Source organism: Eretmochelys imbricata, chromosome 10 (genome assembly GCF_965152235.1).
Source record: "Eretmochelys imbricata isolate rEreImb1 chromosome 10, rEreImb1.hap1, whole genome shotgun sequence".
Classification (NCBI taxonomy): domain Eukaryota; kingdom Metazoa; phylum Chordata; order Testudines; family Cheloniidae; genus Eretmochelys; species Eretmochelys imbricata.
This window is the reverse complement of record NC_135581.1, coordinates 25,522,229-25,535,055: the sequence shown is the minus strand read 5'-3', so window position 1 is coordinate 25,535,055 and position 12,827 is coordinate 25,522,229. Positions and strand designations below refer to the sequence as shown.

At 43.1% G+C, this 12,827-nt stretch overlaps 1 protein-coding gene across 1 annotated transcript in view; it reads right to left on the bottom strand.

The window, feature by feature from the left end:
- Positions 1-12,827, bottom strand: part of USP7 (ubiquitin specific peptidase 7) — a 102,272-nt gene that overhangs the window by 22,922 nt on the left and 66,523 nt on the right. The window contains exons 11-16 of the mRNA XM_077829103.1: positions 12,571-12,653; positions 11,164-11,273; positions 9,922-10,078; positions 8,063-8,207; positions 7,259-7,389; positions 795-929 (exon numbers count right to left, since the gene is read on the bottom strand). Coding sequence (XP_077685229.1) covers positions 795-929; positions 7,259-7,389; positions 8,063-8,207; positions 9,922-10,078; positions 11,164-11,273; positions 12,571-12,653 — 761 coding nt within the window. The remainder of the gene's footprint in view (positions 1-794; positions 930-7,258; positions 7,390-8,062; positions 8,208-9,921; positions 10,079-11,163; positions 11,274-12,570; positions 12,654-12,827) is intronic.

Below are 12,827 nucleotides of genomic sequence, written 5' to 3'. Positions count from 1 at the left end.
GCCTGAGTTCTCTACCTCTACGAGACTGGGGCCTGAGCTGTTTGCAAAGACCACACTTTTGTTGAATGTGGCCTTCCCCGAGGCAGCAAATGCACTGAGAGTGCTTGTTTGCGATAGGGATCGCCTCTTTGCAAGAGAGGCACTTCTTGAAGCAAGGGAGCTGGGCATACCCCATTGGGGGAAGGTCCCCAACGAGGAGAGAAGTGGGAAAAGAAAGTTTTTTTTTTTTTAAAGGGGAAAAATAAAGAGAAAGAAAAAAAATGACAACTAGAACTACAACTAAGAACTAGGAGGCTAACTAACTATAGAAAAGCAAATAGCTCCGTTTCTAGCTGGGGTGGCCGAGAAGGAACTGAGGGGGGGTTAGCCTGAGTGCGCCGACTAGCCTCATGAAGCAGCATGAGGAGAAAGGGTGCACGTGCAGGCCTAACAGATACTGCTACCAAAGTTCTAAAATCAGCAGCACAGGGATGCACGCACACCTACAGTGGAAAACTCACAGGGACACTACACAAAGAAGGTTTCAGAGTAACAGCCGTGTTAGTCTGTATTCGCAAAAAGAAAAGGAGTACTTGTGGCACCTTAGAGTATCTGGCATCTGATGAAGTGAGCTGTAGCTCACGAAAGCTCATGCTCCAATAAATTGGTTAGTCTCTAAGGTGCCACAAGTACTCCTTTTCTTTTTACACAAAGAAGCAGTCACATATACCAAGAGAATGCTAAGATTATAAAGTGAACAAAATATAATAACAAAAACATGTATAGTGAGATACTGTGCTACAGAAAAAGCTTACCATTGTTTGAGAGAGGTTTTGAACAAATTCTGCAAGTGTGGAGTTTTTTAATACTTTGAACACAGTATATTTCACTTTTTCTTCATCATACATATCATTGCCTTGGTGGCCACAAAACTGGTCCTCTGTCACTATCTGAAATATTTTATAAACATTACTTATATATAGTTTACAGCTGAAGAATCAAAAACACTGTTGATGTAAGCTTTGCCTCTGAATTTAACTGTTTATTGGTGTCAGTATTCACACTTAAATCATTTTGTGTTAATAAGTTTTCAAATATATAAGCTATCTCTGAAACAAGACAAACTATGCTACTCAAAACCATGTTTAAAAATTCACAAATATTCTGACAAAACATAGCACAAAGCCATTAACATTTAGGCTCAAATCTTGCAAACACTTACACACAATAATAATTTTAGCATTAGAGAAGTGCCCCTGCATTCAAAAGGAATATTCACCAACGTGTTTCCCAGAATGGGGCCTAAAACATTATGGACCAGTTTCTGATCAGTATACCAATTCTACTGGGTGTGTTGTTCCTGTACTCCCCTGCAGATATTGCCACTGTGGAAAAGCCCTGGTTTAAGTGGAATTTCATTCTGGTGTAGGGCCAGCACTGCCTCTATTGGCAGTACATAATGGGGTAGACGGAGGGAGGGAGGAGGTGCTCTGCCTATTTGGTGCTGCTGGGTGGCTCCATAGGAAGCCATAGCAGTACAGTATATCGAACAGCAGCCCCAGGGCCATCTGAAAATGTGAGAGATGCAAAGGTAACAGTTCTCCTCCACTCCTACATGGTGAACTCAGCACAGCTGCAGTCCAGAATTGGGCGCTATGGCTAGCTATATTCCAATTTCAGAAAGTTATTTATGGGAGATATCCTGAGTTACCCTAACACTGCACTGTAAGAGTTCAGCCCTTTTTCTCTAATACAATAATTTAACACTCTCTAAAAAGCCATGAAAAGTTATATTCTTGTATAAGTACAACAAACAGTGGACCAACAGAAATGCCCATGAATATACTGTTATTTCCCCCTGAGTACTATTAATTTCATCAGGATTCAAGGTGACATTTGCAGGTGTAAGAAATGATAACTTTCTGTAACTGCGGTTCTTTGAGATGACACAAAGACGTGTATTCCACTTAGATGTGTGTGCACCCAACTCACTGGAGCTGGAGAATTTTCCCTATCAGTACCTGTAGAGAGGTGGCACTCATACCTGCTGGCCATAGCGCCTCCCAGGACTACGTGAGGCAACACCATCACGACCCTTCTCATTTTCTTTGCACCAAACGCCCAGACACTAGACTCTGATGCAGAGGGGACGGAAGCTTGGTCATGGAATACACTTCTGCATCATATCTTGAAAACCACAATCACAGTAAGTCACCGTTTCTTCTTCGTCAAGTAGATGCAGCTGAGTATTCCACTTAGGTGACTCTCAAGCAGTACCCATCCCAGGACACAGGGCTTGGAGTCCACCTAAACAAGGATTTCAGGGCCACCTTACAAAAACTTGCATCCACCCCTGAAGATGCAATAATGGTGTAATGGTTCGTAAACATATATATATGGACAACCACAGAGCAGCGCTGCGAATAGGCAATATTGACACATCACTGACGAATGCCTTTAACTATGGCTGTGCTCTCGCAGAATGAGCTCTCACCTGCTAAGGAGGCGTAGCTGAACCTATTTCATATGCAGTCTTTGTTTTACATTTAGAGAATGTAGAAGAGACTACTTGACCGTTCATGTGATCAGCATATGAGACAGGTGAGGTGAAGCACAGAATGGTTTAGTCCTACCCAGATAGAAGGCTAGACATCATCTGACGTCTAACGTATGGAGAGGCTGCTCCTCAGGAGATGAATGCAGCTTAGGAAAGAACACAGGTAAATATATCACCTGGTTCAAATGAAACAGAGAACAATTTAGACAACAATTTTGGGTGTGGTCATAAAGTCACTTTGTTCTTATCAGAATTGTGTATAAGGAGGTTCTGCCATCAGAACCTGCAGCTCTCAGACTCTTCTTGTGGACGTTATTGCTACCAGGAATGCAGTTTTCTGACACAAAAGCGGAAAAGAACAAGATGCCAGAGGCTCAAATGGGGGTCCCATTAAAACCGCTAAGACCGTATTAAGGTCCCACAGAGAAGCCAGCGCCCAGGCCAGATGAAGAAGCCCTTTTAAGAATCTTGCTACCATAGTATTGGAGAAAACTGATCTTCTCTGAAAGGGGGGATGAAATGCTGATATTGCTGCCAGGTGCACTTCCAATGAGCGACGCTCAAGTCCTGCCAACTGAAGGTACAGCAGGCACTCCAAGATGTCCTGGATAGAAACCAGCACCAGCCGAATTCCAAGGGCCAGGGATCACAACGGAAACTGCTTCACTTAGCTGAACAGGCCATTCTGAGGGAAGGCTTTCTACAGTTGAGTAGAACCTGTTGAACAGCTGCTGAAAACTGTTCTTCCTCCTCATTTAGCCACAAAACATCCATGCTGTGAGATGCTGGGAGCTGAGCATGGGATGCTATGTGTGACTGATTCTCCGTGAGTAGGTCAGAATGGAGAGGAAGGAGTATGGGAAACTGAACTGACAGCATGAGATCAGAGACCCAGCACTGCCTCGGCCATGCTGGGACAATGAGAATGAGTTTGGTGTGATCCACTTTCAGCTTAAGGATGATATGTGGGATGATCAGGATCTGGGGAAATATGTACATGAGAGCTGATCGCTAGCTGACATGGAAAGTGTTGGAAAGGGAGCCTGGACTCAGGCCCCCTTGAGAGAAGAAAGGTGACATTTCCCGTTGTCCCTTGTAGTAAGCAGGTCAATTGTCACAATGCTCCAAGCTGTGAAGATGACCTGGACAACACTTGTCTTCAGAGTCCACTCATGACTCAGTGAAAAATTCCTGCTGAGATGGTCCGCAAGATGATTCTGGACCCCAGGCAAGTGGTCGACTCTCCTCTATGAAGAACTGCCACAAACTGATTGCCTCTTGGCAAAGTGTCATGGAATGTGGTCCCCCTTGTTTGTTCAAATAATACATCATGGTAGCGTTTTCAGTAAGTATGTGAACCACTGAGCCACTGACAGTCCAGAAAAGCATGACCTGCATTGCACATGGCCAATAGCTCCAGCAAGTTGATATCCTGTGAGGACTCCTGTTCCGACCACATATCTTGAACTTTCAGTGACCCAGGTGTGCTCTCAAACTCATCAAAGAGATGTCAGTGACAATAGCCCTGGCTGGCAAGGGCTGGACAAAGGAAACACCTTAGCATATGTTCTCTGGACACATCTACCACTGCAAGGAGTCCAAGACCTGTTGAGGAAGACCAAACTTTCTATAGGGGTTAAGAGTTGGATAGTAAACCACCCTGAGCCAAATGCAGAGGTAGTGAAGGTGCAACTTTGAGAAGTGGGCCACCTGCGTGGAAGTGGGCGGATATGTAGCCCAAGAGCCTCAGGCACATCTGAACTGTCATGGAAGTCTGAGACAGCAGACTGAGGCAAAAGGTAGTAAATCGCCTTAAAACGGTTGGTCGGCAGAAAAGCTCTCAAACTTTTAGAGTCTACTAGGGCCCCACTTAACTTTATTTTCAAAGTGGGAACCAAAGTTGACTTCCCAGTGTCAGAATGAGACCCAGATGATCGAGTAAGCACAGCATAATGTCGACGTGAGCAAGTATTTTCTTTCTGAACCTGCCCCTCAATAACCAGTCATCCAGATACTGGAAGATGTGGATTCCTTTCTTCCCGAGATATGTCGTCACGACAACCACACATTTAGTAAAAACACAAAGGACAGAATAGAAGCCGAATGGAAGCACCATATACTGAACATGGTGCTCTGCTATGACAAATCAAAGGAATTTCCTGTGACCAGGCAAAATCACCACATAAAAGTAGGCATCAAGAAGGTCTAGATCAGCAAACCAGTCTTTCTGAGACAATGTGGGGAGGATAGCTGACAGAGTGATCTTTTGGAACCTCATGTATCTGACATATTTGTTGACGCCACAAAGGTAGAAAATGGATCTTATCCCTCTCTTGGATTTGGGCACCAGAAAGTACCAGGAACAGAAATCGAGAACTCAGTGATCCGGAAGAATCTCCTCTGCGGCTCCCCTACCCAGTAGAGAGCAAAACTGCTCGCGGAGCAGCATCTTGTGGTCCCTGAAGAAGAGAGGTCCCTGAAGAAGGATGGGGATGGATGAAATAGCCCGATCTGAGAGTGTCCCAGATGTCAGTGGTTATCAAGCCCCAGCATCATGAAAGCAGGCCACCCGGCCCTCAAACGGCAGGGATAAGGAGAAAGGAGCAAAAACTAGAACACTGCTCTGCACCAAGGAGTCAAAATGGGTGCTTGGAGGGTGACAGGGAAGGGCATCTGAACTGACCAAATTCCGGACCCAAATGCCTCCTCCTCATGTATGGGGATCACTCCCCTACATGACAGACAATGTTTAAGCCCTGGTGAGGATATCACCCAGGAAATACTTAAACTCAGGGGGGTCAGGAGTGGTGCCACCTTATATAATCGGGGAGGGGCTATGGCCACAAGCGCCACCTCTCTACAGATTACTGGTACAGTATCTCCTCACTTAAAGTTGTCCCGGTTAACATTACATGGCTGATCACCTAGGGAACATGATTGTTTAGTCGCGCAAAGCTCCCTTGTAACATCCTTTGGCAGCCGCCTGCTTTGTCCAGTGCTTGCAGGAAGAGCAGCTCGGTGCAGCTAGCTGATGGGGGTTTGGCACCAGGGTGGACCAGCAGCCCCCCATCAACTCCCCTAAGTTCCCCATGCGGCAGCCTCCCAGCTGGCTATTAACTGCCAGCAGTTCAGCTGTCCCTCCCACCATTGCCATGTGTGCTCCTGCCCTCTGCCTTGGAGCTGCTCCCGGGAGCCTCCTGCTTGCTGTGTGCGGGGGGGAGAGAGAAAAGAGGGGCGCTAATGTCAGGGTGTCCCCCTCCCCACCCCGCTCCTGCCCCCCACTTACCCCTTCTCCATATAGAGCAGGGTGGGGACACAACAGGGCTCAGGACGGAGGGAGCTTGCTGGCCGCAGCTGCTGTCTCAACTTCCCGATCTACTTAAAAAGGCAATGTACTTAGAGTGGTGTCAGCATACTTAAAGCGGCAATGTGCATCTCTCTCTCTCTCTCTCTAACACAGGGTGTGTCTTTCTGTCTGCCATGCTGTCTCCCCTCCCTCCATTCGTGCTGCCTTGTAGAGCGTGAGGCTACATTAATAACGTGTTAACCCTTGAGGGCTCAGCCGAATGCTAGTTCATCATTTAGCAGTAAGACATTCCCTGGGAAATATCCCACCCTCTTCTACCCTCTAACTCAGGGGTGGGCAAACTTTTTGGCCTGAGGGCTGCATCGGGTTTCGGAAATTGTATGGAGGGCTGGTTAGGGGAGGCTGTGCCTCCCCAAACAGCCAGGCGTGGCCCGGCACCCACCCCCTGTCCCTCCCCTGAGACTCCTGCCCCATCCAACCCCCACTGTTCCCTGATGACCCCCCCCGGGAACCCAGCCCCATCCACCTCCACCCTGCTCCCTGTCTGCCCCCGGAACCCTCACCCCTGACTGCCCCACGCTGCCCCATCCAACCCCTCATCTCATTCCTGACTGTCCCATCCAACCCCCCCATTTCCTGATTGCCCCTCCCCGTTCCTCGCCCTCTGACCACCCTGACCCCTATCCACATCCCCGCTCCCTGACCTCCCCTGCCCTCTATCCAACCCCCCCGGCTCCCTGCCCCCTTACCGTGCTGCCTGGAGCACCGGTGGCTGGTGGCTCTACATCCGCGCCACTCGGCTGGAGCCAGCCATGCCACTGCACAGGACAGAGCACCGGGTCAGGCCAGGCTCTGCAGCTGCGCTGCCCCAGGAGCTCGCAGCCCCGCCGCCCAGAGCATTGCGCCGGCGGTGCAGTGAGCTGAGGCTGCGGGGAGGGGCCAGGGGCTATATATATATAAAAAGTAGTTTTTTGTCTGGTGAAAAAAAATTTCCTGGAATCTTACCCCCCAATTTACATTAATTCTTATGGGGACATTGAATTTGCTTAACATTGTTTCACTTAAAGTCGCATTTTTCAGGAACATAACTACAACGTTAAGAGAGGAGTTACTGTAGGCAAAATTCTCTGGCTCCAGTGTGCTGGGCATGCACACGCGTAAGTGGAATACATAGCCGCATCTACTCAAAGAAGAACTGTTGTTGGATCAAGCCCTAAGCTGGTGGTTCACACCAAACAATAAGTAAACAACTAGAGAACCCAAATTTTGATTTGGGTGGTTTAACATTAGAAATATTGAATTAAAGAAGATGGACATGTCTGTTTTCTAGAATTCTGACTACTATTAAGCCAATATTACTATCTTCAAATTTCAAAGCAGAAGTTCGTTTTAAGTGACTCTGTTTGAAAGCTGACCTGCACTTGCATGTAGAGGTGAGCTTCCTGCCTCTCCTTCCTCTTTTGAGCCTCTATTCTCTTTTCTTCTTGTAGCCGTTCTACTAATTGTTGAGGAATATCATGGTCTGTGACAGGTTGCAAAACTTCACCTAAAAAGAAAGTGGGTTTGTGATGTCATATTACAATAATTTATATCTAACAGGGCTTTCATACACACTCATGACTATTCCTGGGGCAATGGGGACACAACTATTTCTGATAATAAGCTAAGGAAAGCTTTTACACACCTTTAAAACCACTGTTTATCTGATATAGCATCATTACATTTTGGAACAGGATGAACTTTCTACTCTAGGCTAGACTACGCCATTTTCATGATTTATATCTTATCCTTATGAAGGATTCAATTAAATGTCAGATTTTTAGGATTATAAATCTTTACTGACACGCAAATGTACATATATCAAGCCAGATCTAGTTCTCGTCACTAAGGTTCAGTTACATTAAAATAATGGTACTCCATTTCTGCTGTTCAAAATACAATCAAGGTTATTACACAATTACTGTGAAGAGAAAGTGAAGTACTGTAGTGTACACTTATGACACCACTATGTCAGCTAAAGACATTTTTGATTTTGAAGCTGCAATAAAGACTGGTCAAACACTAACATTTTCCAAGGTTAACTGCAGCTTTCTGAAGCTTCACCATATGGTGAAAGATGACAATAATTTAGGATTCAAAGATAACCACAAACCTCTGCATTTAAATATCTGGGTTTAATCAACATTCACACACAAAAAGACACACAAATATATACATACTTAATTTTGATTCCCTGATGTAAACCAACATGTAAGCATTAGTACAGTGCCGAACGGATAAGTCGTCGTCATGACCTCCATAATTGTGTTCAATTGCTTCTTCCTTTGTACATCTCGATACAACATCATCATCAAATTTACACCACTGGGGAAAAAAGTGAATTATTTAAAGATACAAAAAAATTATTCTTGACTCAAATTAACTCACACCTTAACTGACTGAAATTACATGCAAGAAATGGGAAGTCAGGTTTTTTTGCTCTTTGAAGTGACTGAAATATAAAACGCTTTTCCTCCAAGCGACAGAATAATTTTTTAACAATATCCCACTGATTCAACATAAGTTGTGCAACCTTCTGTTCTTACAAAAAGTAAAGAGGGCCTTACATTTCTGATGTTTTATTAATTAAATATTTGAGCCTGTTTTATGTAAAACAGCAATCTTTAGCCAAACTATTCAAATTATTATTTACCTTAACAGAATCTGATCTGTTATCCAAATATATTTCATTACTACAATGAAGTTCAGATAGCTGATGCTGATTTATTGTTGTAGAATGAAATATAAAGCAAGTGGTGCACAAAAGTATCCAAATTTTAAAACTTGTAAATTTTAAACATACTGTGGCAAATATGAAATAAAACATCCCAAAACTTCATCCTTATCTGTAAAATATCTGTTGTGAAAATTAAAGGGGAAATATGAAAAACAGTAAATTTACATTGAATCTTTCTCCTCTTAAATATAAGCAATTTAATTGCTCAAAAACATTTTATGGGGCACATAATGCAAATATCTCAAAGAAAGATGTACCTGACCTATAAACTTCCAGTTATATCAAGTCATCAGAGTGTTGAATCAGCGATGTTAGAAACAGTTCCCTAACTTTTTCCTGGATTTAAATATATGTATTACAGACAGTAAAGACAGAAGTCAGGCTGGGCAGTCTCCTGCTGCACACACTGATGTGTGTGACTGGAAGGATTCCCCTAGCTCAGGGGTGGCCAACCTGTGCTTGAGAAGGAGCCAGAATTTACCAATGTACATTGCCAAAGAGACATAGTAATACGTCAGCAGCCCGCATTAGCTCTGCACTGCACCTGCCGGCAGTCCCACTGATCAGCACCTCCCCCTCCCTCCCCGTGCCTCCCACAGTGTGCAGGAGGTTGTGAGGGGGAGTGGGAGGAGCAAGGGTGTGGCAGGCTCAAGGGAGGGAAGGGACAGGGCCTTGGAGGAAGGGGTGAAGCGGGGGCAGGACCTGTGGCAGAGCCGGGGGTTGAGCAGTGAGCACCCACCCCTGGCACACTGGAAGGTTGGCGCCTGTAGCTCCAGCCCCGGAGTCGGTGCCTGTCCAAGGAGCCGCCTAGTAACTTCTGAAGAGTCACATGCAGCTCTGGATGCACAGGTTGGCCACCCCTGCCCTAGCTAAATTTTTTGGCCACAAGCCAACCAACAGCAGGCAAGCATGAGGCTGCTCCTCCCTAAGTGGGCAAGAGGCCCCGAATGCCTCGAACTGTTAGTACCTTCACTAAAACAGAAAAAGATAAAGATTTTTTGTACAAATTAAGTTTCCTTAAGTCTGTGGGACTAGAAGCTGAGTGAGACAGAAACAGTTTAATAAACTCTTCCGAGAACAAGCACTGTATGGGAGAAAATGAACTTAGTTTCAAAGACAAGTATTCTAGTAGTCCCCACTCCTGGAAACCAAAAGGTTCCCAGGGTGACACTAAACAGCAATGGGAATCTTAATTGCAGGTTTCTGAGTTACTCCATGACAGAAGCTTCAACTGCCTCAAAAGACAGAATAAGACACCTCTACAAACAAACAAAATAGTTTGGCTGCTTTTTCAATACTTACTTTGCCATCCCCTTTAGGATTTAAGTAAACAACATAATGTCCGCCATGGTTATCTCCACTGTGTACTAGTACTGCATGAAGGATGTAATTTGCAGCATCTTTGGGGTCTGTTTTTTGTAAAAATTCATCAAGTGGCAACTGCTCCGGAAATTCAAACCTAATTTTAAAAAAGTGAGGTATTTTTACTTGTAGTTAAAAGAATAATACTCTTATGCTGAAATGTATTTACACTTACAAACTTCACTAAAGAAAGTTACAGTACATAATTGAACAAGTCAAATTACAACATCATTTTTATCTGAGATTAACTGCAATGACTGGGTAAAGCAGCATATTTTACATTGTTAATATGGGATATAAATAATCTTTGTTTCCACAAGGGATTAGATTCTGCTCTCAGTTACAAAGCAGTGTAAGTTCAGAATAACTCAGCTGAAGTCAAAAAGTTACTCTGGATTTACCACAAATGTAAATGAGAACAGAATCTAGCTCAACAACCCATTCCTTGCAGGTGCTGCAAGAATGCAACTGTTAGATTAGGTACCTTTTGACTAGAACATTATTGTTATTTTGCACCAGACCATACTACATAACATTCTCCAATTATTCTAACGTATGGATTTCCTCAATTTCTTTTTTTGCTGGAAAATAGTAAATTAATTTGCAAACAATTTTGCAAGTGTCTAGAACTCATTTCATAGAGGTGTACCTGGCTGGTACAAAATCCACATAATAGAAATTACAGGTTTTTTCAAACAGTACATCTACTTGTGTTAAGAACATCTTGAACTAGAGCGTGTGTGGTGCAGGTAAAAGAAAAAGGTGACATGAGTGGGGAAGACCCAGTAATTCTGTTTATCCTTGCAGCAGGAATTTGGTATGTATTAAAAACAGTGGCATACTACACTACTGCAACTTCTCTTACTTTTTTGATACCCATATGATGTAAACAAGGTTCTATATAAAACTGCATCATTTAAAAAAAACTAAACAACTTGTTACTTATTTCACATTATTTAACAATATTTAATAAACAGCTGAATTTGCCAATCAGAACACTAAACATTCGTAAGTCAACAATGCATGTAATCAGAACTATTTCTTGGGAGCTTTCTTCAGCATATGTCTTCATGTACCTCTCCCTGCTGGTATCAACTGAAAACCCAAAAGCCAGACTTTGGGCAAAATAGTTTCCATTTTGTATTTCAACAAGTTCAAACTTTATCATGGCAAAAGAGTTACCTATCATTTATCTTGATGTTTTGGTCAGTTTGAGGGTCATACATAAATCTCATGAGTTGAAGATGTAACACCGGTGGCAATGTTAGGAACTTCACACCTTTCTCTGCTTCCTGTATGTTTGAAAAAGAATGCAAGGTTCAGACTCTAACTTTGTCTTCTTAAGCTACTCAAGCAAAATAATTTTTACCCATAAATTTCATTTCTCAGATTAGTTTGTACGATATGGGCTTTCATCTACACCACACAATATACAGATGGGGCAACAAGGATATTTCATAACTTTTTGGTACTTTCGTACCCTCTTGAGCTTCCCAGGTGCTACTGCAGTAGCACTTAGAACAAAATAGTTAATTATGTAAAACAAGAGCAATAAGTAAGGCAAATGCATTGTAACATCGCAATGAACTACTAAGAATCAATTAACAAAAGTTGCCTATGAATAAAAAAATGTATATAGATGCAATATAGCACCAGTGAAACTTCTAAGTTCAAGGAGGTTGATCCAGCTAGTGCTGGAAGATTGCTGAGTGAAAGGTCCTCCCATTATAGCTAGCTTGTCTTTTTACTTCTTGCTACTGCAGTCTTGGGAGAACTCAGGTAAAACTTGTGACTTCAGAGAGGCCTTACTAAACAGGGAAGACAGAAGAGTCAAGATGTAGATCATACAGTGGATCGCCAAAGACACTGTTTTCGGACATAACGTAACAAGCGTAAGAAGAGGGCAGTGAACAAGTCAGACATTGTTAGGCTGCAACACCTTACCACAAGAAGAGCATTTACATATTTTTTGTTTTTCCAATTTATTTTTAACTATTATTGACAAGAGTTATGCTTGTAGTAAAAAAAAAAAAAAAAAAAAAAAAAAAATCAACTTAACCAAACCAGTTTTAGACAAGGACTTCTGCTTTTCACACTGTGGTAGGCAAAGTGAAACTGAAAAGCCAGAGAGAGATGGACTGATGTAAACAGATGAATGGCAAAAAATATTCTGCAACTTCAGTTGGTGCTCCTTCCTGTTTGTTGGTGGCATATAGATACGCATGCAAATACGGACTAACTTTACTGAAGTAGTTGAATGGATTGCCACCTCGAAATCAAATATCAGTTGAAAAATAGAATCTAAATTTAAATGCAAGTTATAATTTCTTCTTTGGGAAAAAAAATTTATTACAAAATCATAGGGAAAAGCAAATTGCATTGCTGAAGACTTCATTTCAAAGTAACTTAACAAGAATTAACAAAATATACACAAGCTTGCTTCGAAGGAAGCCACCACAATCAGTTAATGCAAGTTTGCATGAATTTCATAACACTTTTGATCAATGTAGTTCAATAGCTAGCTCTCGCTGGAAACTCTTTATCAAGGATCTGGAAAGAAAACTCGGTAATTCCTCTTGAATTTTATACCTGTAAGCCATGTTCTCCTGCATCGTATTTGTTATCACCATCCAGCTGTTCTACTGCAACATAATCAATGAAGGACTCAAATACTAAGTGAGAAACAGAAGGAAAAAACAGAAGTTTACTAAAACAATGTGCAGACTCAATGGAAAAACCAGGGCTTTGGAGCTGTGCTCCGGGGCTCTACTCCAGCCCCAGGCAAAAACCTGCAGCTCCGCTGTTCCGTGCTCCAGTTCTGAGCTCTGCTTCAAAGCCCTGGCAAA